Source organism: Danio rerio, chromosome 11, assembly GCF_052040795.2.
Source record: "Danio rerio strain M-AB ecotype USA chromosome 11, GRCz13ab, whole genome shotgun sequence".
Classification (NCBI taxonomy): domain Eukaryota; kingdom Metazoa; phylum Chordata; class Actinopteri; order Cypriniformes; family Danionidae; genus Danio; species Danio rerio.
The window spans coordinates 37,259,531-37,285,558 of record NC_141031.1 but is presented as its reverse complement, the minus strand read 5'-3'; the positions used below and the strand labels follow the sequence as shown (position 1 = coordinate 37,285,558).

General features: G+C 37.3%; 1 protein-coding gene and 1 long non-coding RNA gene across 7 annotated transcripts in view; one reads left to right on the top strand and one right to left on the bottom strand.

The window, feature by feature from the left end:
* Window positions 1-15,707, top strand: part of xxylt1 (xyloside xylosyltransferase 1) — a 91,569-nt gene extending 75,862 nt beyond the window's left edge. The window contains exons 5-7 of one of the 6 annotated variants that reach the window (XR_015502796.1): window positions 12,258-14,368; window positions 14,416-14,678; window positions 14,840-15,707. Coding sequence is in view for 1 of the 6 variants with exons in the window: in XM_087274026.1 (XP_087130152.1) it covers window positions 12,258-12,654 (397 nt within the window). In the remaining 5 variants the exon portion in view is untranslated. Of the gene's footprint in view, window positions 1-12,257 lie in introns of all 6 variants that reach the window. The other 5 variants (XR_015502797.1, XR_015502794.1, XR_015502795.1 and 2 more) reach the window with 5 other exon arrangements.
* A 1,443-nt stretch (window positions 15,708-17,150) lies between these two features.
* Window positions 17,151-23,570, bottom strand: LOC147841838 (uncharacterized). The gene is made up of 4 exons (XR_015502835.1): window positions 22,771-23,570; window positions 19,293-21,319; window positions 18,810-19,039; window positions 17,151-18,711 (listed from the first exon to the last, which is right to left on the bottom strand). It is a non-coding gene; the product is annotated as an uncharacterized LOC147841838 (long non-coding RNA).
* Between the last annotated feature and the right edge of the window lie 2,458 nt (window positions 23,571-26,028).

Below are 26,028 nucleotides of genomic sequence, written 5' to 3'. Positions count from 1 at the left end.
GTCCAACCACAAGACAACCAAGTCCCCTCTGTTCTCATGGGCCTCTCTGATGAGTTGTGTAACTACTCCAGTGTGTTCCAAGCAGCCAGGAGCTCCAGGAATCCCTCCCTTCTGCACCGAAGGGTCAATATAATTGTTCTCGAGGAGGAACTCTGTCAGTCTTCGTGAGACAATGCTGAAAAACACCTTCCCTTCAACACTCAATAGAGAGATGATTCGAAACTGGTTGATGTTTTTCGAGTTTTCCTCTTTAGGAATCCACACTCCCTTGGCACACCTCCACTGCTCAGCAACTCTTCCTCGTTGCCAAATCACCTTCAAGATCTTCCACAGATGCAGGAGAAGCCCTGGGCAGCTCTTATAGACAGGGTAAGGTATGCCACTAGGGCCTGGAGTAGATGCTGAGCGAGATGCCTTAATGATTTATGATAATAATTAAATAAAAATATAAATAATTAATCAGAATAAACTGTGCATTTAACAATCAACATTTGTGGATAAAACAGTATTAATAAACTATAATAATCAGTATTTTTACAATGATTCATTTATAATAATCTAGATCTCTCTCACACACACAAAAATAGTTATTTCATTCTGAAATGAGATCATTAGTTAGTAATTTCAGTAACTTCACTCACTTCCCGTGCAAGCATATGTAGGTTTGTAACTTTTCTAATAATGTAATGTTGTATTGCCGTGTTTATAAGTGCTGAGGATTTAAATATGGTAATTACATTTAAATATGGTAATGGCTGATGATAAGCTGTTAGCTGCAGACCAATCATGACAGACTGGACCAAGATCTGAGCAGTCAGAACAGAGTAGGCTGCTAGAGAGGCCGTGTTTAGAGAGACTAGATTCTTGGATGAATCATTTCAGACACTGTGAGGGAAAAAAGGTGAATCTGCAGTTCATAGGTTTGAGAAAAGTATTGCCTTTATGTGTGTTTTTTAGTTTGGATGGATGTAAACTATTTGCATGAGACCTCCAAAACAAATTAGTAAAATAATTGTTTCATTTTCATCTGTTTCCTTGCATATTTGATCAAATATTTAAGTCAAAAAATTTGTTGAATGAAGCATCGTCCTCTTTTGTCACATGCGAGTGCCTTAAAGGGGAGGTAAATTCTATTTCTGTCTTTTTTTAGTCTTGTCTTGGTGCTAATGTCCTTAAAAGCAAATCCATTAGCATTTAATTTGTTTTTAATAAAGCCCTGCAACACTAAAGCAGCTGATTGCATTGTGGCTCTTTCACAAGCCTTGCTTTTTTCGGTGCAGTCATTTCTAAGTCTTCCATCAATACTATTTTTATTCAGTTTGTTTTGACATGAATTATTGATAGTTTATTAATGCACAAAGCTGTCACTTCCTAGGCTCTAATCAGAAACAATTTCAAGGAAATATTTATTTCATGGGTTAAAAATGTTGGACCTATTAGCTTGTAAGAGGAAGTGGAAATGACCTTGTTAGTGGACTTTAGTGATTTTTCATTTCAAACTGAAATTCTTAAATGCAATATTTTTTATGCACAAAATGTTTTGAAATTAATTCATCAAAGGTAACACTTTAGGACCACTTCTCATCTAATTGATTGGCTTGCATATTATTAACACATTGGCTTTTTATTAACACCTATAGAGTGTATTCTGCAATATGCAGTGAATTAGGAGTTTATTGAAGCAAAACTCATAGTTAATGGTAGTTTTGAATCTATCAGGTAATGTGTCACAGCGTCAGTACACTGCTTCAATCTTTCGATGTGACACTTGTACTTAGTCATTTTAGTGTAAACCTCATATACTGTTGGTTGGTTTCTGTTGGTTGTGCACCTTTTTTACCAACCAAGTTTGTCGACGCCATTATAACGACACAGATCACTCTGCCTATTCATACCAGAGTCCCGGGATTGACAGGTGGTGATTTGTGTGTTATTTAACTTAATTTATTTATGATTTGGTTATGGGTAAAATAAAGACCATGCAGGGGTGGGTTTCTGAAAACCATCGTTAGCCAACTAAGGTCGCAAGTTCCGTCGTTACAAACATAATTCACTGATTTGGCATTTCCCAAATCCATCGTTCCAATACCATTCGCAAACTGCTTCGCAAACTTCTATGCTTGCAACTACACCTCTAGAGCTGTAGTTGGAAGCATAGTTCCTTGCTGTGTTGTATTCCCAGTTATCCCCCTATGCCCTATTCATTAAGAAAATTCTAACATTTTAACTTGGAATGTTTTTTTAAGCATCTCTCTTAGGTGTAATTTGCTTTCAAAGTATTTTTACAGTTCAGTTTAAGCCATTTTCATGTTTACAATTGCGCTCCCTTCACAGTGCACTTTGAAAACGTTGATGTCATTTTGTACACAGCCGTGGCTCATGATGTAAGCTATAGGTGAACTATTATTTAAAAGCAGAATTTTCGCTACGCCTCCAAAGCATGTGAAAACAAAAAAAAACATAGCATACATTAATGCTTTTATTTTATAGTAGGTTATTTATTAAGTGTCTGGATTGTATATGACATGGGCCTGTTGGTTAGAACATTACTGCAGTGGTTGGAATGTGTCAAATTGTAAAAGCAGACTTTGCCAAAAAATAAATAAAAAATACACAGTGTCCTACTTAATAATAATAATAATAATAATAATAATCATCATCATCATTATCAACATGATTTTATGTTAATTTAGAATAGAATATGTAATGTTCTCAATAATATTTGTAAAGGAAACACAGGCTCTGCATGTGCCTTTTACTTATATTTAAACTAATATGGAAAATGAGTGCATGTTTTTACCAAAACTAATACTGGATTTTTTTTTTATGCATGTGCATGTAAAACAATTTAATTTACACAAAAAAATTATGGGGTTATTCTCTTAGGAGCAGTTACCACAACCATTTAGAGCATCATTATGGGCATTTTATGTAATAACTAACATGGTTCAAACAATGGATCTGCGACAGAGAAACTGCGGGTTTTGGGAAACATTCGTCACTTCAGCCTTCTTTTTTTCAAACAATGCATTGTATAGTTCAGCCGTGAGTTACGTCATTGTTTGTGAAACGCATCCCAGGTCAGGTAGTTGAAATGGTAGGCTACAAATAATTAATTTGTTATAATGTCCATCGTGATTTTTCACATGTTAAGACATTGTATGATGCCAAATTGGTCGACATTGCCCAGCCCTACTTTAAATAAACAGAAAACACTTGTGAATCACAAAATACAGATATATATTTTTTAATGTTTTATTTTTTAAAAGTTGTACTAAACTGTATTGTATGCCACCATTAAAAATACGTTTAGTTCCATTACATGTACAGTAAATCCATCCAGGAGTTGTTGGTGATGAATTGCTGCAGTTTTGTGCCACAGAGCACGTACATCCTCTCAACCAGACAACCAGGTCTTGCCACTCGTAAAGAAGACACTAAACCCAGACATGAAATGTGGAAGTGCCATCTGACGCTCCTCTGCAGTTTATAGAGGAGGCTGTTAAACACCAGGGGAAAGCTGTGCTGTGTTAAAGTGCCACAGGAAGTTCTCATTCACTCTCAACCCACAGTGTTGATGCACATTTGCGTGACGACACCCGCTGTTTTCCACACTGAGTTCATTTAATGACTGAAAAACATCCCTATATTGCGATGATTCTGGAACTTTGAAAATGCGAGCATCAGCCATGCTCTCAGATCTGTAATGCAGCATTTTCTCCTCGTGAATATTTAATGAGATGATTAACTGAGGGAAGTCTGAATATTCATTGCTGTCCCACATCAGGTGCGCAGGTGCTTGAATTGTCAAGAATATTCAATTAGCCGAGAGTGGCCTGAATATTCAGTGTCATCCCACCTCAGGTCTGCAGGTGCTTGAATCCTCATGAATATTTAATGAGATGATAATTAGCACAGAGTGGCCTGAATATTTTAAGTGTCGCGCCATCTCAGCTCTGCAGGTGCTGGGGTTAGAGATTTACTTTTGCTAGTGTGTAGATAAATCTCATATTTCACTGCTCTCAAATTTAATTTAAAGGTTGTTTGACTATATATATATATATACATTAGGGGTGTAAAGGTTCACAAAAATCACTGTTCGGTGCGATACGACACAGTGGTTGGTGTTACGGTTCGGTATGTTTTCGATACAGCAAAAAAAGAAAAAAGCCAGAGGATTTCTCTGATTACAATTTTTTTATGTATTTAACTAACATCATAAAAGTTTGATCTTGTTTTTATGTTCTTTTGCTGTAAACAGTGATTGAGCTATACTTCCGGGGTTTCTGCTTAGTAGCAAATAAAACAAATCCTTCTTTATACAAAACCAAATACCCTCAAAACCAAAAAGCTGCTTATAAAAATAACTGTAGTAGTTAAACAAATAAAAAGAAAAGAATAATTTAGTTTTTATATGGAACTCAGTTTTAATCAATTTTTAAGTATTTTTTTTTTATTTCCAGAAAGATGAGTGTCCACCTTTTCTTCAGACAGCACAGATCTGCTTGATTTGACTGTCACCTGCCATTTTAGTGGATCTGAAAGCAGGAATTATCTGAATGAAATGGGCTTATGAAGAAATAATGTAACGGGGCTCTGTTACATTTAGGATTTTCTTAAAACCCGAATTTTCCACTACCTATTAGGGTCTCTTATATCCACTGCTATAAATGTGCTGATCACCTCTGTGATTTGTTTTGCCCTGTTCGATCTGTAGGAGTTGCCTGTCTGAATGCTGTTCCAGTTACAGATTACGTGATGTCAGTGTAAATGAGTTGATATGCTTGAATATTACCGCAAAAATAGCTTACTGTCATAGCAGAAGAAACATTGTTTTTTTTCCTACCAAACATTGTTTTTTTCGTGCGCGCGCGACATATCTGAAGAGCGGTGGAGGCGTGTGCATGCAATGTATGGGAAGATTATCATTCGTTTGCCAGCGGGGAAGGCAGCATGTTGTCTGCCACGCCATTTTTTTTGAACGTTGTTGGACTGAAAACACCTTATTTTGTACTTATTCTCTTTTATCTTTTTAGATGTTAGACTGAATAGAATCGTTTGGTTTGTAATGTGTACCAAACCGAAAGTCTCTTGCCGAACGGTTCAATACGAATCCGCGTATCGTTACACCCTTAATATATATACGTCTATATCAGGGGTCATCAATCTCGGTCCTGGAGGGCCGGTGTCCCTGCAGGGTTTAGCTCCAACTTGCCTCAACACACCAGCTAATCCCTCAAGGTTTTTTTTTTTCTTCACTCCCATCAGGTGAAGTTTTTTTTTCCCTCTCCGCTGTCGCCACTGCCTCGCATGGTTCAGGATTGGTAGAGCTACGCATCGATGAATTTGCTCTTCAGTGTTTGAACTCTCAGTAATGATTAAATCACACTGAACTGAGCTAAACTGAACTGAACTGAACTTAAACACTAAAACCTGAACCACACTGTTCCAGTTACTGTGACACAATCTACATTGTAAAAGCGCTATACAAATAAAGCTGAATTGAATTGAATTGAACCTGCCTGGATGTTTCAAGTCTACTAAGTAAGACCTTGATCAGCTGGTTCAGGTGTGTTTGATTAGGGTTGGAGCTCAAATCTGCAGGACACCGGCCCTCCAGGAACAAGTTTGGTGACCACTGGTCTATATGGTACATGGAAATAATAGTGATTTTTTTTTTTTCAGGTGCACAAATTTAAATGATTCCTTGAATTAAACATTTTTTAAGGTGTGGTATAAACAATTCATTTGGGCTTAGTTTAAACAAACAAATTAAGTTGAACATTACTAAATTGTATTTGTTTAAATTCATATAAATTGTTTAATACAATTTTTTTCAGTGTGTGTATGTGTGTACGTGTGTGCGTGCATGAATCTGATTGGCAGATAGCCGTGTCATATTATGCAATAACAGCACTGGTCCAGCCTCTCAACCCTTGTGTATTACTCCGCCTACATACAGCAACAAGCTGAGGACACCTTACAGTGTGACAAATATTCCAGCTGTTAGACAACATAATGTACTTTTGAGGCTTTTTTAGGCGAGAATGTAGTTGTTTAGATTGCAGATATGCAGTTAATTTATAAGGATATTGCCTATTTTAAATTATTTATAATTTCTGAGAGACAGTGCATCGGCAGCCATTAGCCTGCCATACTGAGCTAATCAAAGACAGTTGACATTGTCTATCCACAAGATGGCAACAGGACCACACAATAAGCCATTAAAAGATTAAAATACTGAAAGGAGATATCTCTGTAGATGGATAACATTTCATATCATGTTCAGTCTTATAATCTTTAAACTTGAGCAAAATCAACTGTTTTGTCATCATTTAGGCATCACGCTAGAGAATCATTCAAACACTAGCTCTAAAGTGACATTGGTGAATTATAACGGCTTTTGCTGTTCTGACAACAGCTGAAGATATAAATGAGCGGCAAAAGAAAGTAGTTCCCAATTCAAAAGGGTTTTTAAACTCTCCATATTGGATTTTCTTTTTTATATACATGATTGTGTCGTCAAACTGTTGTATAAACGCACTGGTGGGACACTAAGGCACTCCGCCTCCGACCTTGTGCCAACACATGCCTCCTACCAGTGCTGACATACAGCCATAACGAAAAAAAAAAAAAAAAACAATGTATATATATATATATATATATATATATATATATATATATATATATATATATAATATATTATTTATAATGTATTTTTTAATGTAATTACGTATTAATTAAGGCTACTTAATATAAAACAGGACCACAATTAATCGGTATACCTTAAACAGACTTAATGGAGGTGCAGGAATCTTTTAAAAGTGTTGGAGTTGAGGTCGCAGGTGCGTTCATGTTTACTTCCATCCACTGGGGGTTTGGGAGAAGAACAGGAGCAGAAGTCTTACTAAACGGGAGTCTTCAAGAGGAAGATAAATGCCGTTAGCTTGTTTCCTCCTGTCTGGGACTGCTTTCCTGCAGTCAAATGAACGTCCAGGAGCAGCAGCTTCAGAAATCTCTTTGTTGTTTCCTGCTCAGCTTGAGCTTTTTAAGAGCATGGGAGCATCTGTGAACTTCTGGAGAAGCTCGGAGGAAGCCCTGCAGGAGGCCATTGACTTGAGGGATCAAAGCTGCTTTCAATAAGTTTGCCTGCAGCTCTCTGAAGATTTCATTAGAAGCAGAACGTGGTGCTCGAAAGTCTGTCCAGATCACAGAAAAATCTTGGTTCTCTCAAAAAAAACACCATACCTGTCAACCTACTCGTTTTTCACTGGATTATTTTATATTTTATCATTCTATCCCACTATCATATTTTTTAAATGCATTTCTCCCATATTTTTTATCCTATGAAATAAGGCAGTAACATCAACACTGAGCCGATCCTCCCTATACACATTCAGTCTTCAGTTTTTGAATGTTAATTAAAAAAAAATAAAAAAGAGATTAATTTGCTGCTCTTCACTAATAACAGTCATTTTAGTTATAATCGATGCATATTTAAATTATGCACACTATGAAAAAATGCTGGGTTCCAAACAATTGATTTGCCAGTATAAGGTTCTGATGGTATGATAACCTTCGATTAAAATTATCACGGTTTCGCGGTATTGTGATTACTGCTCTAAAATATATTCTTTTCAAATGTCTGGTTAAAAACAAAAACTTTTTTCCCTTTTGAGCACAATATATTTTATTTTAAGAAACATTTCAAATATTTTGGAGCAGTAAACATGTCAGGCTAAATAGTTCAAATCAATTATTGACTTCTGGTGTCTTCATATGTTTAAAAAACAAAGATTTTTTTTTTACAATTTAAAATGGCATCTTTGGATATTTTTTTCTGCTGGAGATACTTGTCCTAAAAAAGGTAAATAAAAAAATCATACACATACCTTAGGAACAGTATTGCAGAATATTATGACTGTTTTAAAACCTTGACTTTTCCAAACCACGGTATACCTTGAAAACGGTTATCGTCCCATGCCTTGTTGTTTCAACCTGAAGGAATGAAGTAAAAACAGCTTAAATCGTCATATGCTGAGTTCAGACTGCATGATTTTAGCCCAGATTTTCACTCACCGAGAGGTTTTGAGAAATCGCAACAAATGCCTGAGAACACTGGCAAATCTGTGCTCGTTCACGTGAGAAACAATCACATAGTGTGAACTATCAAAGATCTGAGAGAATTGTAGATGAGTCACTGGCCCGCATCAGACATGGCATGTTAAATATCTAGAGCTGTCGGCAATTCATATCATGCCGTATGAAATGTGTTCTGATTAAAAAAAATAACATCAGCGATTACCTACATCCAATGAGAGTTCAGCACTCACTAGTATAGGTATCTGCAGGCCAGCTGGAGATTGGAGGAGAAGTTAAAATGCTTCATTTTAGTCTATTTGATCTAAGAAATGGAGGAAAAACTAGTGTAAATTTGGCAGGAGCACCCGTGTCTGTTTGACCTGTCAACTGAGCAATACCACAGCTGGGTCGAAAAAGAAAAAAATAAGAGAATTTGCTAATTCCCTTCAAAGGCCAGGGGAGCAAAATAAGTGCGTTTTCTACCCCAGTAGAGGCTTCTTTCTCATCACGTGATTAATAACAAAAGATATACTATGTGATCTCACGTTGTTTGCATTCTCACATGTGTTTGGTTGTGAGAAGTAATTTGTGGACTGAGACAAAGTTGTCTGCGATTCTTCCTGTTTTAAAATCATGCAGTGCGAAACTCTCTGATGCCGATCAATGTAAACACAGCAGCGACGGAATGCCATCCCAGATAGACATGCAGTGTGAAAACATCCGTGACACGACTATTTTGAAAATCTTGCAGTCTGAACTCGCCATTAGCTGTCCCAAAAATCTTTTGCTTCCGCTAAATTTAAATGACAAAAAATGCCATTTTTTAGAGTGCAGTGAAGGAAAAATTAATTCTATTAGGCTTATATTTTCAATAGACAAAACTTGTTTTTCTATATGCTCTTTGTTTTTTTTTGTGTGTAATTTCTCCCTCTTCAACTTTATTTACAAGGAAACCACTCTGAAGGAAAAGATGTAGTTGTAGAGTTGTAGAAGATGTAGGAGTTTGGGGTTAAATGCTTAGTAAACCTGATAAATTACCTCAACACAATTGGATAATCTTAATTTGTTATACTGTATACTGTAGCTAGAAAAACATTAGTGTGCGCACATCTAGAATCAGAACATAAAATGCTTAATTATAAAGATGATCAAGAAAAAAAAAAAAGTGTTCTCTGTCATTTCAGTTATTTATCTGCGGTAAACGCAGGTCTGTGTAGGTCAGGCATGTCCAAACTCGGTCCTGGAGGGCCGGTGTCCTGCAAAGTTTAGTGCCAGCCCCAATCAGACACACCTGGGCTAACTAATCAAGCTCTTACTAGGATTTCTAGAAACATCCTTGCAGGTGTGTTGAGGCAAGTTGGAGATAAAATCTGCAGGACACCGGGCCTCCAGGACTGAGTTTGGACACCATTGGTGTAGGTCTACAGCACGGAGAATGCAACCAGTCAGATGGAGTTGAGAGAGGATCACGTGAGCTCTACTGGTGCTCCTATTGGCTGTCGCTAAAGAAAGTCACTCTTCATTTGCATAAAGTTGAAGGATTCTCAACTGTCTCATCGCTTCTCCCAACCACCTTGTCGCCTATGGTCGCTGTCGCTCATGTAGACGGAGGTCACCAGAAGTCGCTCACTCGCTGTTGAAATGAAATCTTTATTTTACAGTGTAGGCTTGGTCAATCTTACGTCTCGTTTTGTGGTTTCCAACTTAAGAAAGTGATTTTGTAATTATAACAAATTTACATTTCATCTGTTAGCGTTGTTCAGTCATAATTTTGTATCTCTGTTGTAAAAGTAAAGTAAATGAAGGAATTTGCTATCATGTCTATTTTTACTTAAAGCATCTATATGATTTATGATTTATGAATCTTGCACCCTAACTATTGTTTCTCCAGTGTTTTCTGCATACCTGTTTTCTACAGTGAACAGCCACCGTCCTGAAACAGCAGTTTATTTTCCACCTTGTTATTATTCTTGAGATCAGAACAGCTTTATTTGCAAAAATGTATTGAGGAAAAAAACATGCATAGTCATATTTTTGTGCAGTAGTGCTGCAAAAAAGTCACGTGGTTGCTTTGGTTTTCTGAGTGGGTGTGTTTGTATTGTTTGGTAGTTTCTAGGATGTTTTGACTGGTTGCTAAGTGTTAGAAGCACAAGAGCCCACTCACAAGTATGAGAAAGTTTAAGGCTTCTGTTTAGGGCTGCACAATATATCGTTTCAGCATCAGTATCATGATGTGTGTGTTCGCAGTAGTCACATCGCAGGATATGCAATGTTAAGTTGGGATTATAATTGATCAGCATAACAGTTGAGAATGCATGAGATTTGTGGAGTCATTGCAAAGTATAACCATAACGTAAAACTTTTAATTTGCGTGTGTTTAAAAGGCATTTCAAGACAGTTAAGTCATTCAGGCTCAAAGCACAACATTTTCAAGTTTAATGAAGAATAATTTTACTGAATTGTAATTAAAGTGAAGACTATACATTATTCTTTTTTATTTTATTATTTAATTTCTCTACTTGATTACTATTTGACTCTCTGGAAAGCCATAAAGCACTGTTTATTTTTTATACTTGATACACACTCATTACAAAATCACCTCCAATCAATCTAAATTCAAGATTTCTTTCCCCAAAAAGAGCTATTCAAGTCAGCTATTTCAAATTGTATTCATATCTCAATATACGTAGCAGAAAAACTAAATATCACATTGTCAGATTTTTCCAATATCGTGCAGTCCTGCTTCTGTTATTCCCTTTACTGCAAATGCTGTCCTTTAAAATGTTTTCTCTTAAAACAAGTACTAAAACATCTGCTTCACAGTTACTTTATTTTTTAGATTTTTTTTTTTAAATGTAATTGTTTTAACTGATTTTATGCTTATTTTGAAATGCAAAAAATTAATTGTATTATTGTAATATTTTATTTGGGACTTCAGTGTGATATATTTAGATTTGATCATATTTTCAGATGGTGAAAATGATTAGTCTAATCCAGGGGTCTCCAACATGGTGCCCGTGGGCACCAGGTAGCCCGCCAGGTTCACATGAGTTGCCCGCGGGCCTGTTCTAAAAATAGCTCACCATAGCACCATGAGTAAGCTGCATCTTATATTTTTATAAATATTCTTTTTAAATCACACTTGCATTGGTGTAAATTTGAAAATTACTTTAAGTTATATATTAAAAAAAACTTTAAAAACAATTTCAGACAAATGAAATGTTAAATATTGATATTTATCTAACTTGTTAAATCAGTTGACAACTACTGTAAGAAATCATTAACATGATCAATGTCTTCACATAGATGAATATTATTAATTATTAATAATAACATATAATTAAAAGTAAATTAAGAAAAATGTGTTATTTAATAACTGGTAGCCCTTCACACTAATCGGTACCCAAGAAGTAGCTCTCGGTTTCCAAAAGGTTGGTGACCCCTGGTCTAATCGCTTAAATACTAGCCACACCTCTTATCAACACCTGCGCAAATTAAAGGGTTAGTTCACAAAAAAATAAACATTTTGTTACATGTTAATCATGCTAGTGCTCTTTCAACTCCCATGACAGTTTCTTTTATCTTAAAACACAAAATAAGATATTTTTTAAATGAAATCTGAGAGCTCCCTCGTCTTCCATTAATTGTAAGAGGAAACAAAAATATTGAGTAAACTTTCCATGTGCGTTCAGTTGTAATCTTATGAAGCTCCAAGAACACATTTGTGCACCAAATAACTGTGAAAAAAAAACACTTTTTCTACCAATGTCTTCTCATCTGTGGTAGATCCTGATGTGTGTGTACTACAGAGAATATACAGTAACTATAGTATAAATACTAATGGTAAACGCATCATATATGCCGAAAAGACATTGGTGAAGTTGTTTTTGATAAAAGTGTTCTTGGAGATTCGTATGATTACAGTTTAATCATTAAAACCATGTTTAACAATATATTTGGTTACTTTTCTTGTTCATTGCTGTCTATAGAGAATGAGAGAGCTCTAGGGTTTCATCTAAAATAGCTTAATTTCAATAGGGGATTGAAACTATATGGGCTAGTGTGTGAACTAACCCTTTAATTTATGTGTTAACATCGAGTGGGACAAGATATATTTTGAGTAGTAGGAGTCACCTGTTTACCAAGTAAAGAGTTGTTCTCTCTGTGTGTTGTAGGCACACTTTCTGGCAGTACCGCAAAGAAAATCCCAAATCCCGTGTAGGTGACCCTCCTCCAGACGGTCTGCCAGGCTTCAACAGTGGCGTAATGCTTCTAAACCTGGACTCCATGCGTCGCTCCACTGTATACAACCAGCTCTTGGAGCCTGAGCGAGTGGCCCGACTTGCAGACAAATACCACTTCCGGGGACACCTGGGAGATCAGGACTTCTTTACCATGATCGGGATGGAGCACACCGAACTTTTTTACCCTCTTACCTGTGGCTGGAACCGGCAGCTTTGCACTTGGTGGAGGGATCATGGGTATGGGGACGTCTTCCAGCTGTATTATCATTGTGACGGACCAGTGCACATCCATCACGGCAACTGCAACACTCCCATTCCTGACGATTGAGGGTCAGAGTGAATGATAAATCGTCAGTGAAACGCAAGTTTTATTTGCACACAAGTGCACCGAGGCAGAAAGGGCCTGTTGGTAAAGGTGCTATCAGTGTGGCGTTCTCATGCTCCAGATATTATTTGGTCATTTACACCACTGAGGCTGTTGGTGCTTTTCTAAAGTTACTGAAAGACAAAGACTCTGCTTTATTTAGCAGTTTAAGTGAAGCAGTGAATCAGAGTTTCTCAGGCAGGTGTTTCATCAAACTGATCTTAAACAGCAGGTTTGGAAGCAGCCAATCAGATCGAGGTTTGTTTTCCTCCCCATGATGCCGCTCTGTGTTGTTTACAGATGTAGACACATTAAGGTACCATTATCTCTCTAATGCACAACATATTTTTTGTTTTTGTTTTGAGCGTTTCTTAAATGGACCGTTCTCCCAAAATGGAGAATTCTTTCATCTGCTCAACCTCATGTCATTTCCAACCTATAAGACAAGTTCTGCCCCTGCAGTCAAGGTTTATTCACTCTGACACTTCAAAACATTTATAAGGCGATTGTAAAATACATCCATAAGAGTTAAAACCAAGTTTAACCAAATTTGAATCCAAGTTTTCTGAAGAGGCACGTTTGCTTTATTTAATAAATTGATTTATTTAGACTTTTGTTCACAGACAGTAGGAATCAACTTAAACAGAAGCTCAACCATATCTGCTTGATGCACAACAACAAACCTCATTGGCTCTTGCAAAAGCACATCTTATGTCACACATAAGCCAGGGCGCAGGTTTGCTCTTGACATTGGTAGGGACCTTTGAACCACCTGTGAAATATGACATGCTAGCCTACTCTGAGGGATTATGAGAACTGACAGGAATCATATTATCAATATTTGTACATTTAGTAGTTAATTGTGCATTGTTTATTTTTAGTTTTCAGACCATTTTATACACGGACTATATCAGCCTTCTATAGCGTTAGAGTGAGAGTCACAGTGGGAAAAAAATGCTAGCATTAATGTTACCATTATTAGGATGGACTGGTTTAGTAGCAAACTTGAGCTTCTCATGTGCACCTTTTTTTTTTGCTGCCACCATCCTCACTTGCGTGTCACCCACCTTACACACCTTGTTCTTGCACAGGAAAAATCCCCTGTGCAGTTTAGGCGCTGCTACATCACATGTTACATATCACAGCAGGGAAAGGCATGGCCAATTACAATGTTCATATGAGTTTTGGGGACAGAAGGACTCGAATAGAGAAGGTGATATAACCCAATGGCCAGGTTCATGTTGACAGCGCAAATTTTTAAAGTGAATTAAAATATTGGTGGGAACATTTCAGCAGTCGCTGTGATGTTTGTGACAGAATTTTAAATGCAAGAATGAACCTCATTGGTTCTAGTAGAAACTCAGATGTTGTCATGTCACATGCAAGAATGAACCTCATTGGCTTTAGGGAAATCTCAAAATTTGTCATGTGACAAACAACAACCAACCTCATTAGTTTTTACAGAATCTCAAGTGTTGTCATGTGGCATAAAAGAATGAACATGATTGGTTCTAGTGGAAATCAAATGTTGTCATGTGACATACAAAATAAACCTCATTGGTTCTAGTGGAAATCAAATGTTGTCATGTGACATACAAAATGAACCTCATTGGTTTGAGTGGAAATCAAATGTTGTCATGTGACATGCAAGAATGAACATCATTGGTTTAGGGAAATCGTAAATGTTGTCATATGACATGCAAGAATGAACCTTATTGGTTCTAGTGTATTCTCAAATGTTGTCATGTGACATACAAGATAAACCTCATTGGTTTTCACATAATCTCAAGTGTTGGCATGTGACATGCAAGAATGAACCTCATTGGTTCTAGTGGAAACTCAAATGTTGTCATGTGACATGCAGGAATGAACCTCATTGGCCTCCGTGTGTCAAGGAAGTATGTGTGAGCTTCCATCTCCTCGTTTAAATGCTGTACACGTTGTTTGCTGATCAATGTTTATGTGTGATAAAAGCCTACCTTAGGGATGTCCAAACTCAGTCCTGGAGGGCCGGAGTCCTGCAGATTTCAGCTCCAACTTAACTCAACACACCTGCAAGGAAGCCAAGGAAGGCTTTCTAGAAAGCCTAGTAAGAGCTTGATTAGCTAGCCCAGGTGTGTCTGATTGGGGTTGGAACTAAACTTTGCAGGACACCGGCCCTCCAGAACCGAGCTTGGACATGCGCGGCCTACATCAAATATCACATAAGCGGTTTATTTCTTGCCAGAACACTTGGATTAAACATCTTTATTCATATAAATTTATTTTATGATCTTCTTATAATAATCATTAACATTTTTAATTGATTGAATGGGTTTGTAACAAGGTGAGGTTGAGTAAATGATTAAATCTTCTATTTTTATATACTTCTATTTGTGCAATGCATTCTCAATCCATACCATGTTTACCAGTGTTTTATGCAGCGATGACGAGAAAAGTGGGGTAAAGTGCGTTGACCCACTTTCACATGTGATTTTAGAAATCCCTTTTCTCCGTGATGCGCAGCTGTATTGCCTTAGAATAGCTAAGTTATCATCTAGAACATCTGTTCAGGACGAGGAAAACATTCCTGCTGAGGTGCTGTGATCCGCCTGAGAAACGTGTAAGTGGGATTTACTGGAGTTTTCCACCGGGATCGGCCTCTTCCCTGAGGGAGATTAATGCTAGATTTATACTAGAGCACTGGCTGTTGTGTTTGGCTGGCATTTGTTGAGTGATGTTGCTGTTGGCGAAACTTGGCAAATGTTGGCAATGTCAGATCCACAAGCCGGAGAGAAGGAACGTAGTAATGAGTCCTTGCAAGTGTTGCCAGATAGATGTGTGGTAATAGGTAGACGCTGTGAGTTTAAGGACTGCATGTCTTTGGGATTTTCACTTAATTTGTTTTTTAGTTGGGTCATGTTTTGTCTAGCGCTTCTGTCTTAATCGTTGAAGACCATTTCTGTGATTTTGACCTACGTTTGCCTGATCAAGTTAAAAGCAAAATGTTTGGCTAATTAAACTTTAATCTGTCGCTCTCAGCAGTTTCCAAGCACAATTTTTTTTAAATGTTTTTTTGAAAGATGAGCAGGGTTTACTTCTGTGTAAATCTTACTTTGTATGTTATTGATAAAAGTTTGGGGTTGATGATAAGATTTCTGAAACAAGTCTCTTAGGCCGAATTCCAATTCTACCCCTTAGCCCTTCCTCTTACCCCTACCCCTCATTTTGCGCATTCACCTGAAGGGGTAGAGATGTCCCAATACTCTTTAGCTTGAAGGTCTAAGTGGAAGGGCTAGATACCCCTCGAAACGGAGATTTGTCAGGACAATACTCGAAACCAAGGGGTAAGAAAATTTCCCAAATTACTACATCTACAGCGGTGTAACAACAGATATAAGATCAGTCAGATTCATCAGCGGATTGCTCGTATGTCAGCTTATAAACAGACCAGCTGATCAATGTGGCTTTGAAACGCTCTAGTGTCCCTGTATCTGTAGTTACACCAAAGAGCTTAGAATCACCAAGAGGCGACACTCTAGTGCGATTTGGGAAACAGCCACTAGATGGCGTGGCAGCCATTTTGGAATGAAAATTCCAATAGAACAACAGCATATTATAAGTCTGTAAAATAAACTGAAAGTGCTGATGATTGTGATAGTAAGTGCTGTAATGTCGTCTTTGAGGTTGTATCTCAGCTTTAATGCGCTTTTTGAATAAATAAATTAAAAAACCAAGCAGCTGCTTTCCATCGCGACAGCAATTAGATCCAATGGACAGCCAATCACATTCACTCCAAAATGGCAGAATCACGGGGCTGTTGCTGGGCGCTGCTGTTGCAATGGAACGTTCTATTGAGTGTCGCCTCTTTGTGATTTTAAGCTCTTTTGTTACACAGTAAAAGAGCAGCGAGTTTGATGAACTGATGACCTTCTGGTCCAATCACAGTCATTTCTGTTGAACACAATGGAAAATCAGCGCTGTTTATTGGGGAAATGGACTTTTTAAAAAGAAATTTCAGTACCGATTGGTATTGAATCTCAGTATTGGGACAACACTATTCTTAATTCTGAATTTACTGCATCAATACTTTAGACTTCAGTGTCACGTGATCTTTCAGAAGTCATGATTTGATAATAGTGTTTAGTACTAATATTATTACCAGTATTAAAAACTGTTGTTAAATATTTTATTGAAAACAATCTTTTCAGGATTCTTTACTCTAATATGTTTTATGTACATATAGTCTGTTTTAATTAGATTTTTTAATTTTGTGTATGTAAATGCTTATTGTTGCTTATTAAAATATCTTATTTCAAAAAACGAATGAACTAATCTTACACCAACCTTTTATTTTTAATGTAAATAGGCTCAAATTATTTAATTCAGTTTCCCATAACTATTGTATTTATCTACAAAGGTTTATATTTATCATGAAAATGTAGTGTTTTTGATTTTTGTCTTATGTTAACAACTATATATTTTCAAAGGAACCACTCAGGGAAGATTGATGGGGAAAAAAAACAAGTTCTTAGTGCAAACAAACCAGCACAAACTACATTATCAATATAAGACCGGTTATTTTTCTATAGAACCACCTCCTGTTTGTGTTTAGAGGATTGAATGTAATAAAACACACTTGTTATGTAATATATGTTGTGTCATAGCATGTATTAAAGGTAATAATAGGACTGGCAGATTTGTAACACATCTAATATATTGTTCTTTTGGTTCAACCGTTCTTGTGGTCAGAATAAACATTTCCTACCATTTCCTAAGATTCTTTCACTTTTTTAAGCATTGTAGTTGTTGGAATATTTAGTCAATTCCACGCGTGTTTAATAAAAAAAGTTCAGGAGAGGTTTTTCTCCAAGGTATAACATATTAGCATTGGATTGAAATGTGTAATTCATATAGAATCCTGTTATCTGTTATCCTATGCAATAGAAGAGTTACATTTAAGGGTGCGCAACAAATTAAATTTTCTGATTTGCTCTTTTATACATAGCTGATATTAACAGGTGGAGTTTTGTGGAATTCGTCACTTGTCAATCATTCTCCAATCCTTCATTGGCCGCACCCATACATACGTCCTCTTTTTCTAGGAACTCTCTGCACAACATTAAAAGCATAGGATTTTCTCAACAGCAAATAAGAGTCACTCAGGAAAAAAAATTATCCAGTTGCTTTTTTTTTGTGAGGTAGGGGTTGAACGACTTTAGATTTTTGTAAGTCAAGTCATTGTCAGCACTTTCATTTCATTAATAATGCAACATTAGCACCCGAGCTAATTTTACTGCTAAATAAGTGCAGTAAACACATTGGTACCACAAAGAATGTAACAATACATATATTTTGGAGCAGAAGTGATGCACACATCGTCAGCAGCACACAAATTCATATCATGTTAAGCCTTTTTACACTGTCAGAGACTTTCTCAGAAGCCTATTTTACCTCTATGATAATGCATGCTAGAAAGCTGTTAAAATCTTTCTCAAGTTGGCCGTTTTTACCGGCTCATCTTGGTAATCAGACATCTCCTCAATGCAAATCTTCGCTGTGTTCGCTGGGGATGATATTTACATATGCTATGAACCCACATAGCAAAATATCTCTGGCCCACTCAATCAACATTTTCTTGGCCTACATGCTACAGTGAATTACGGTACATGACTGGACCAAGTCTGGCTTCTAGACAAGGGCCAAACAGGGTCCATATCTGGGCCAAGTCTCAGCCAGGTTAATAACCCATAACTGAGCCTAAACTGGGCCAGATATGTTGTGTCACGGCTGCAATAAAACTGATAAACCCATGAATCATTGCACTTAAGGTGTGCAATGGGCGTGCTTTTTCTCAAAGCGACCTGATTGGTAAACATTTTTTCTTTATTTGAAAATAATAAAAATATATTTTAAATTTGGGTCAAGAAAGGCCAAATTTACATGCCCACATATCAATTATCAACCTCTGGGTCAATTACTACATTTACATCTGGTCCACATATCAATTATCAACATCTGGGACTAATACTACATTTACATCTGGTCCACATATCAATTATCAACATCTGGGACTAATACTACATTTACATCTGGTCCACATATCAATTATCAACATCTGGGACTAATACTACATTTACATCTGGCCCACATATCAAGTATCAACATCTGGGCCAAATACTATATTTACATCTGGTCCACATATCAATTATCAACATCTGGGCCAAATACTACATTTACATCTGGCCCACATATCAAGTATCAACATCTGGGCCAAATACTACATTTTACATCTGGCCCACATGTCAATTATTTACACCTGGGCCAAATGCTGAATTTTACATCCGGCCCACATGTCAATTATTTACACCTGGGCCAAATGCTGAATTTTACATCTGGCCCACATGTCAATTATTTGCATCTGGGCCAAATACTATATTTACATCTGGTCCACATATCAATTATCAACATCTGGGCCAAATACTACATTTACATCTGGCCCACATATCAAGTATCAACATCTGGGCCAAATACTACATTTTACATCTGGCCCACATGTCAATTATTTACACCTGGGCCAAATGCTGAATTTTACATCTGGCCCACATGTCAATTATTTACACCTGGGCCAAATGCTGAATTTTACATCTGGCCCACATGTCAATTATTTGCATCTGGGCCAAATACTATATTTACATCTGGCCCACATATCAATTATCAACATCTGGGCCAAATACTACATTTTACATCTGGCCCAGGTCAATTATTTACATCTGGGCCAAATACTACATTTTACACCTGGCCCACATGTCAATTGTTTACATCTGGGCCAAATACTACATTTTACATCTGGCCCAGGTCAATTATTTACATCTGGGCCAAATGCTACATTTTACACCTGGCTCACATGTCAATTATTTACATCTGGGCCAAATACTACATTTTGCATCTGGCCCACATATCAAATATTTACATATGGACCAAATACTACATTTTACATCTGGCCCACATGTCAGTTATTTGCATTTGGGCCAAATACTACATTTTACACCTGGCCCACAAGTCAATTATTTACATTTGGGCCAAATACTACATTTTGCACCTGGCCCACAAGTCAATTATTTACATCTGGGATAAATAATACATTTTACACCTGGCCCACATGTCAATTATTTACATCTGGGCCAAATATTTAATTTTACACCTGGCCTACATACCAATTATTTACATCTGGGCCAAGTACTATATTTCACATCTGGCACATCTCTGCCAAACCAGGGCCATGTTTGGCCCACATGCTGTATGCCAGTGCTGAATAAATGCCTGCTGTGCCATATTTATGCCAAATCTGGGCCAAAATTCTTGTGGCCTGGGAAATTTGTCACACTTTCGATGGCTGCATTCTACACAGGTTCTGTGCACTTCACAGTTCATTCATAAAATGTTACAGCATCTATGCAAAACACAACGACCAATCACATTACTTTTCCAGGTTTGCGTAAATGTTATTGGCTAGTAGCTCTTGGGTATTTGCATGGACTGACTAACTAACTGGCATCTCTTTGATGATTTAAAGTTCCCTCAAATTTCATGTAAATCTTTGACGCTGACATAAGAAAAATAACATTTTGAAAATTACTTTAAATTATCCGAGGGAAGTTTCATTAATTGAATCACCTTAATGTGTAAAGCTGTCATGTAGTTTAGGTTAAATCACGTGATCTGTGCAGCACAACTAGTCGACATCAATCAAAAAGAGTCATGGCAGAGGATTAAAGTTAACCAGTTGACTAGTCAGTGCAGCCCGTAGTGTGAAGCTAGCCTGTGGTGATTGGTCCAGTGGCCCAGTCTGTGGTGATTGGTCTACTGCATGTTGACATCACCATGAAACAGCTTAAATCGAAAAAACGATTCATTTTGATTGACTCTTTCTTTTAAAAGACAATATCTTCAAACACAGAGTACTTTCAGATTTAAAAGTTTGCAGGATGTTTTTATTCACTTTGAGCTGTGTTACACACTGCATGAAAGGGAATTTTCCAAAACCCATAATAGGGGCAGTTTTTTTGTATGTATTTGTGTGTAGTTTGTGAAGTGGAGCTCTCACCATTGTTAGATCGCTCTGCAATCGAATATGCAGGATGGGTTTGGGTTATTTGATCAAGCATCATTATGTGTTGTGCGTAGGCTTGTGTCCTTTATCCCACTGCTTAGCTCTTGCAGCACTGACTGAGTTGCCAGTGTTTTGCAGCACGAGTGATGAGGAAATCAAAGCGGCGATGTGACCTAAATTCTGTCACCTCACAACACGATCCTCATGATTTTCATTCTGTTTGTCAGCTGCTTCTGAAAAGTCGCTCGTCCTCCTGCTCTGCTTGCTATCTTATGCCCCTGTGTTGTCTTTTGGAGACCTGTATGTACGTGATTCGTGCGTAAAACATCTGGAAGTGCAAGGCTAAAATGATCTTTCGTTATTTATGTCAGCTTGATTAAATGGTGAATTTTAGTTTTTACATTTTCAGTTTCAACTAGTTGCAGTTTGAGCTAAAATCTGCCAAATTACAAAGCAGAAAGTTGCTTATTTTGTATAAGTATATATCCTGGATTTGTGTCCAAGAAAAGCTGATTTCTCAGATCTAATATAATGATACTAGGGTTGGGCATCTAAGCTATAATGCCGATCCGATACGCATCTCGATACAAAGAATACGATCCGATATATTAGCGATACATTTGTGACATATTGCGATGCAACACGATACGATTCACACCCATATCACGATACGATGCGATATTTCAGCACTAACTTATTAGATCAAGTTTATGAGATGATGTGAAAGAGGATGCTGTGCCATTGAATGAGTTTGATTATTTATTAACCAAGCAAAACCAAGACTTTTTTTTACAAACTGGCTTTTCTCTCAGAGCCAGAGTGTCAGTTTACAGTAGAGGGCCATTTTAGAACATATAGCACATATTATTTAAGTATTTTCAAGATAAACAGAATGTATAAGTGCAATATATATTAAAAAAATATGTATATATTTGCACTCTTTCAACATAAATAAAATTAGCATTGCACAACAAGAATTGTGATTTAACTTTTCAACTATGAAAACAAGTTTTACAAAGATATATTTTGCCACTGATTATTCAAAACTTACGGTCGTGAACTAGCAGTTATGCTGCGTTGAAACATCACTGTCACTGTAAACAACAGGCTAATAAAAATATAACAAACCAGCAATCTTCTTGCTGTGAGGTGGTCAAACTACCCACTGTGCCACTGTGACACCCAATTATTTTTATCATTATTATTATTAATATTATTATTATTATAATTAAATAAAAATTAACAGGAGGAGGTGTATAAAACCTTCGTTCTCCGTGACACTAGGCTGAATATCTTTGCAGATGAACAATGCAATAGCATTCGTTATTGGCGTAGAGCGAGCAGAACTGTTGCGCATGGAAAAAAAAACTTTCAATGCTTTTCTCACCACTTTTGGAGCTGGTTGAAGCAGTGCGAAAGCCGGGGATGCAGAAACACTGGAAGATGCTTTCACAACAACACCGTGGCGCCGCTTCAAGTGAGATATCAGATTAGTCATACTGCCCGCGTATTTTACAGATGCGCGGCACATTTTGCAAATTGCATCTGTCCTGTCATGTCGTCCATCCTTAAATCCATAATGTTGCTTGCCATACTTTAGATTTAAAACTCAGTGGGGAATAAAATGTTTGTTTTGCTTCTCGCGCTTTCTGAGGGCGCACCACTAGCTTCATCCGCACACCTGATACACTGAGTTGTAGTGTGTGCACATCCGCAAATCCGTTGCTAAGGCTTACTTTATGTAGGTCGATGAAATTATGCGCCAAAAACAGGTTGACAACACTTGTTAATAAATAAAAAATACATTCTATATTAAAAATATAAGCTGTATCTCGGAAAAATCGATGCATCTCGCAAAAACCGATGCATCTCGATTTGCTTCCAAAATTTCATTCATCCTCTGCTGCTCAACCGATGCACTCGCATCGTGAACGCGCATAACCGCGTATCGATACATATCGGTTAATCTTCCCATCCCTAAATGATACACATTTTTTTTGTCATAGATGTAATCATTTCATGACTGTGCTTTCGAAAGAGCCTTGTGTGAGATCTTAATTTAATACTCGTGATGTCGCAGAATAATTGTATATTAATTTAAACTGAAGATACTTTTTAAGTGCATATACACTCTCCGGCCACTTTATTAGGTACACCTTTCCAACTGCTCGTTAACGCAAATTTCTAATCAGCCAATCAAATGGCAGCAACTCAATGCATTTAGGCATGTAGACATGATCAAGACGATCTGCTGCAGTTCAAATCAAGCATCAGAATGGGGAAGAATGGAGATTTAAGTGACTTTGAACATGACATGGTTGATAGTGCCCGATGGGCTGTTCTGAGTATTATTTAAACTGCTGATCTACTGAGATTTTCATGCACTACCATCTCTAGGGTTTACTGAGAATGGTCTTTCTTGCTGAATTATTAGAAGCACAAGCTGTAAAGGCTCCACCCACTTCTAGAAAGGAGGGCGGGGATCAGCTCATGACCAAGTCTATGGTTTCCCCCCTCGGAATGGCGTATTTTGAGTTTCTTGTTTAGCATGGGTTGTTTTCTTATTCTGTGATTTGAAGACTTGATGTCTTGCATTAATTATATTCATATGTTTGTGTTGAACCAGAGACTGAGAATACCCATGCAGCTGTTTTTGTTTCCATGGTAACAGACTGGCAGGACTCTCCAGGATTGCTGCTAAATAATAATAACTTCAAAAGTATGTAATCTACAGAAGGAACTCTGCTGGTTTACATTTTTATGAAGATTTTGAATGTTCATTTTAAATAAAAAAAAAAATCTGTAATTTAAAATGCTGGGCTAGTTTTTATTTGGGATAAGTTTTCACTGCCCTCTGGGCTAGTTTTGTGATAGTTTTGATTAGCCACTGGGCTAGTTTTTTTTTTTTGGCTAGTTTTGGGCTAGTTCTGATTAGCCACTGGGCTCGTTTTGGTTTTGGCCTTGTCTTGATAGGCCACTGGGCTAATTGTGGTTTGGGCTAGTTTTTGATTTTGGCTAGTTTTTATTAGCCACTGGGCTTGTTTTAGTTGGCCATTGGGCTAGTTTTGAGCTAGTTTAGAAAAGCCACTGGACTAGTTTTGATTAGAGACTGATTTAGTTTTTGCTTGGACTGTTTTTGGTTTTGATTAGCCACTGTGCTAGTTTTGGTATTGGGCTAGTTTTGATTAGCCACAGGGATAGTTGGTTTGGGGCTAGTTTTGATTGGCCACTTGGCTAGTTTTGGTTTGGGCTAGTTTTTGTTTTTGGCTAGTTTTTATTAACCACTGGGCTAGTTTTGGCTGGCCACTGGGCTAGTTTTGAGCTTAGTTTTGATTAGCCACTGGGTTAGTTTTGATTAGCCACTTGGCTAGTTTTGCTTTTGGACTTTTTTTTTTTTAACTAGTTTTGGTTGGCCACTGGGCTAGTTTCTGGCTAGTTTTGATAAGCCACTGGGCAAGTTTTGATTTTGGGTTAGTTTTTATTGGCCACTGGGCTAATTATTTTTTTTGGTTTGTTTTGATTGGCCACTGGGCTAGTTTTGGTTGACCTCTGGGCTAGTTTTCGTTGGCCACGTGGCTAGTTTTGGGCTAGTTTTGATTATCCACTGGGCTAGTTTTGATGGGCCACTGGGCTTGTTTTGGGCTACTTCTTTTTTATTAGCCACTGGGCCAGTTTTAATTAGCCACTGGGCTAGTTTTGGTTGGAAGCTGGGCTAGTTTTGATTAGCCACTCAGCTAGTTTTTATTTTGGGCTAGTTTTGCTTAGCCACTGGGCTAGTTTTGATGGACCACTTATCTAGTTTTGATGGTCCACTGGGCTAGTTTGGGCTAGTTTTGATTAGCCACTGGGCTAGTTTTGATTAGCAACTGGGCTAGTTTTGATTGACCACTGGGCCAGTTTTGGTTGGCCACTGGTCTAGTTTTTAGTTTGTTTTAATAAGCCACTGGGCAAGTTTTAATTTTGGGTTAGTTTTCATTGGCCACTGGGCTAATATTATATTTTTGCTGGTTTTCATTGGCCACTGGACTAATTTTAATTAACCACTGGGCTAATTTTGGTTGACCACTGGGCTAGTTTTGGACTAATTTTGATTAGAAACTGAGCTAGTTTTGATGGCCACTGGGCTAGTTTTGTGCTGACTTTGATTAGCCATTGGGCTAGTTTTGGTTGGCCACTGTGCTAGTTTTGGTAAGGGTTTGATTAGCCACTGGGCTAGTTTTGATTTTGGGCTAGTTTTGCTTAGCTATTGGGTTAGTTTTGGTTTTTGGCTAGTTTTGATGCACTAGTGGGTTAGTTTTGACTGGCTACTGAGCTGGTTTTGGGCTAGTATTGATTGGCTATGGGTAAGGTTTTGTTGCGAAACAAACTGGTAACACTTTTTGCCAATTCTACTTTGCTATCACGAGCAATTTAAATTATATATATATATATATATATATATATATTATAACATAAAATGTGTTATAAATTAGTTTCCCATTATGCAGTTTTTTTTTTTTTTTTGCATTTTTGTATTTATTTATTTTTCACTTAATGTATTTAAATTTTTAATGCGTAAATTCACATTCAAGCAGTTTAAATAATTGTTTAAATAATTATTTTTGGTCTTTGCAGATTCTTTAGAACGTTTAACATAAAAAAAAATAATGATCTTAATCAGATGTTCATTTATCATTCTTCATTCAACCTTTTTTCAACCTCATTTGTGTCCAGTTGATCAACACTTGTCCATCTTCATCATTCAATGACGCACTGTTATCATACAATTAATTCCTACACACTAAGTTGTTTGCACTTAACTCAATGAAGGAAATCTCGTTCAGTAAATCCATTCATTGTAAAAGCACAGAATGTGGGTCAGACTCGTGCAGCTTCGTCATCTCATTCAGTATATGATTAATTTGCCATCATTTCCAGCTCATACGTTGGCGGGTCACATCACGAGCCGCTTGTCTACTATCCTATGTAACTCAATAAGCTGAATCACGTCACAAGAGGCATTGGTGAACTGCGCGAGGGGGGCATGAAGAGACCCCGAGTCCTTTTTTTCAGCAGGATTAAATGATGATTTTTGTGCCTGGTCTCCTCAGGCCTCAGTAAGATGTCGGTCATTTGGGCTTTGCTCACGCTTAGAAAACCGCAGGTGAGGGCAGAACTGACCTACATTATTGTAACACACTAACCTATTTTCCCGTCTCCTAAAATTGTATCCGGATATTTTTATTTACGTATTGTCATCCACGCAC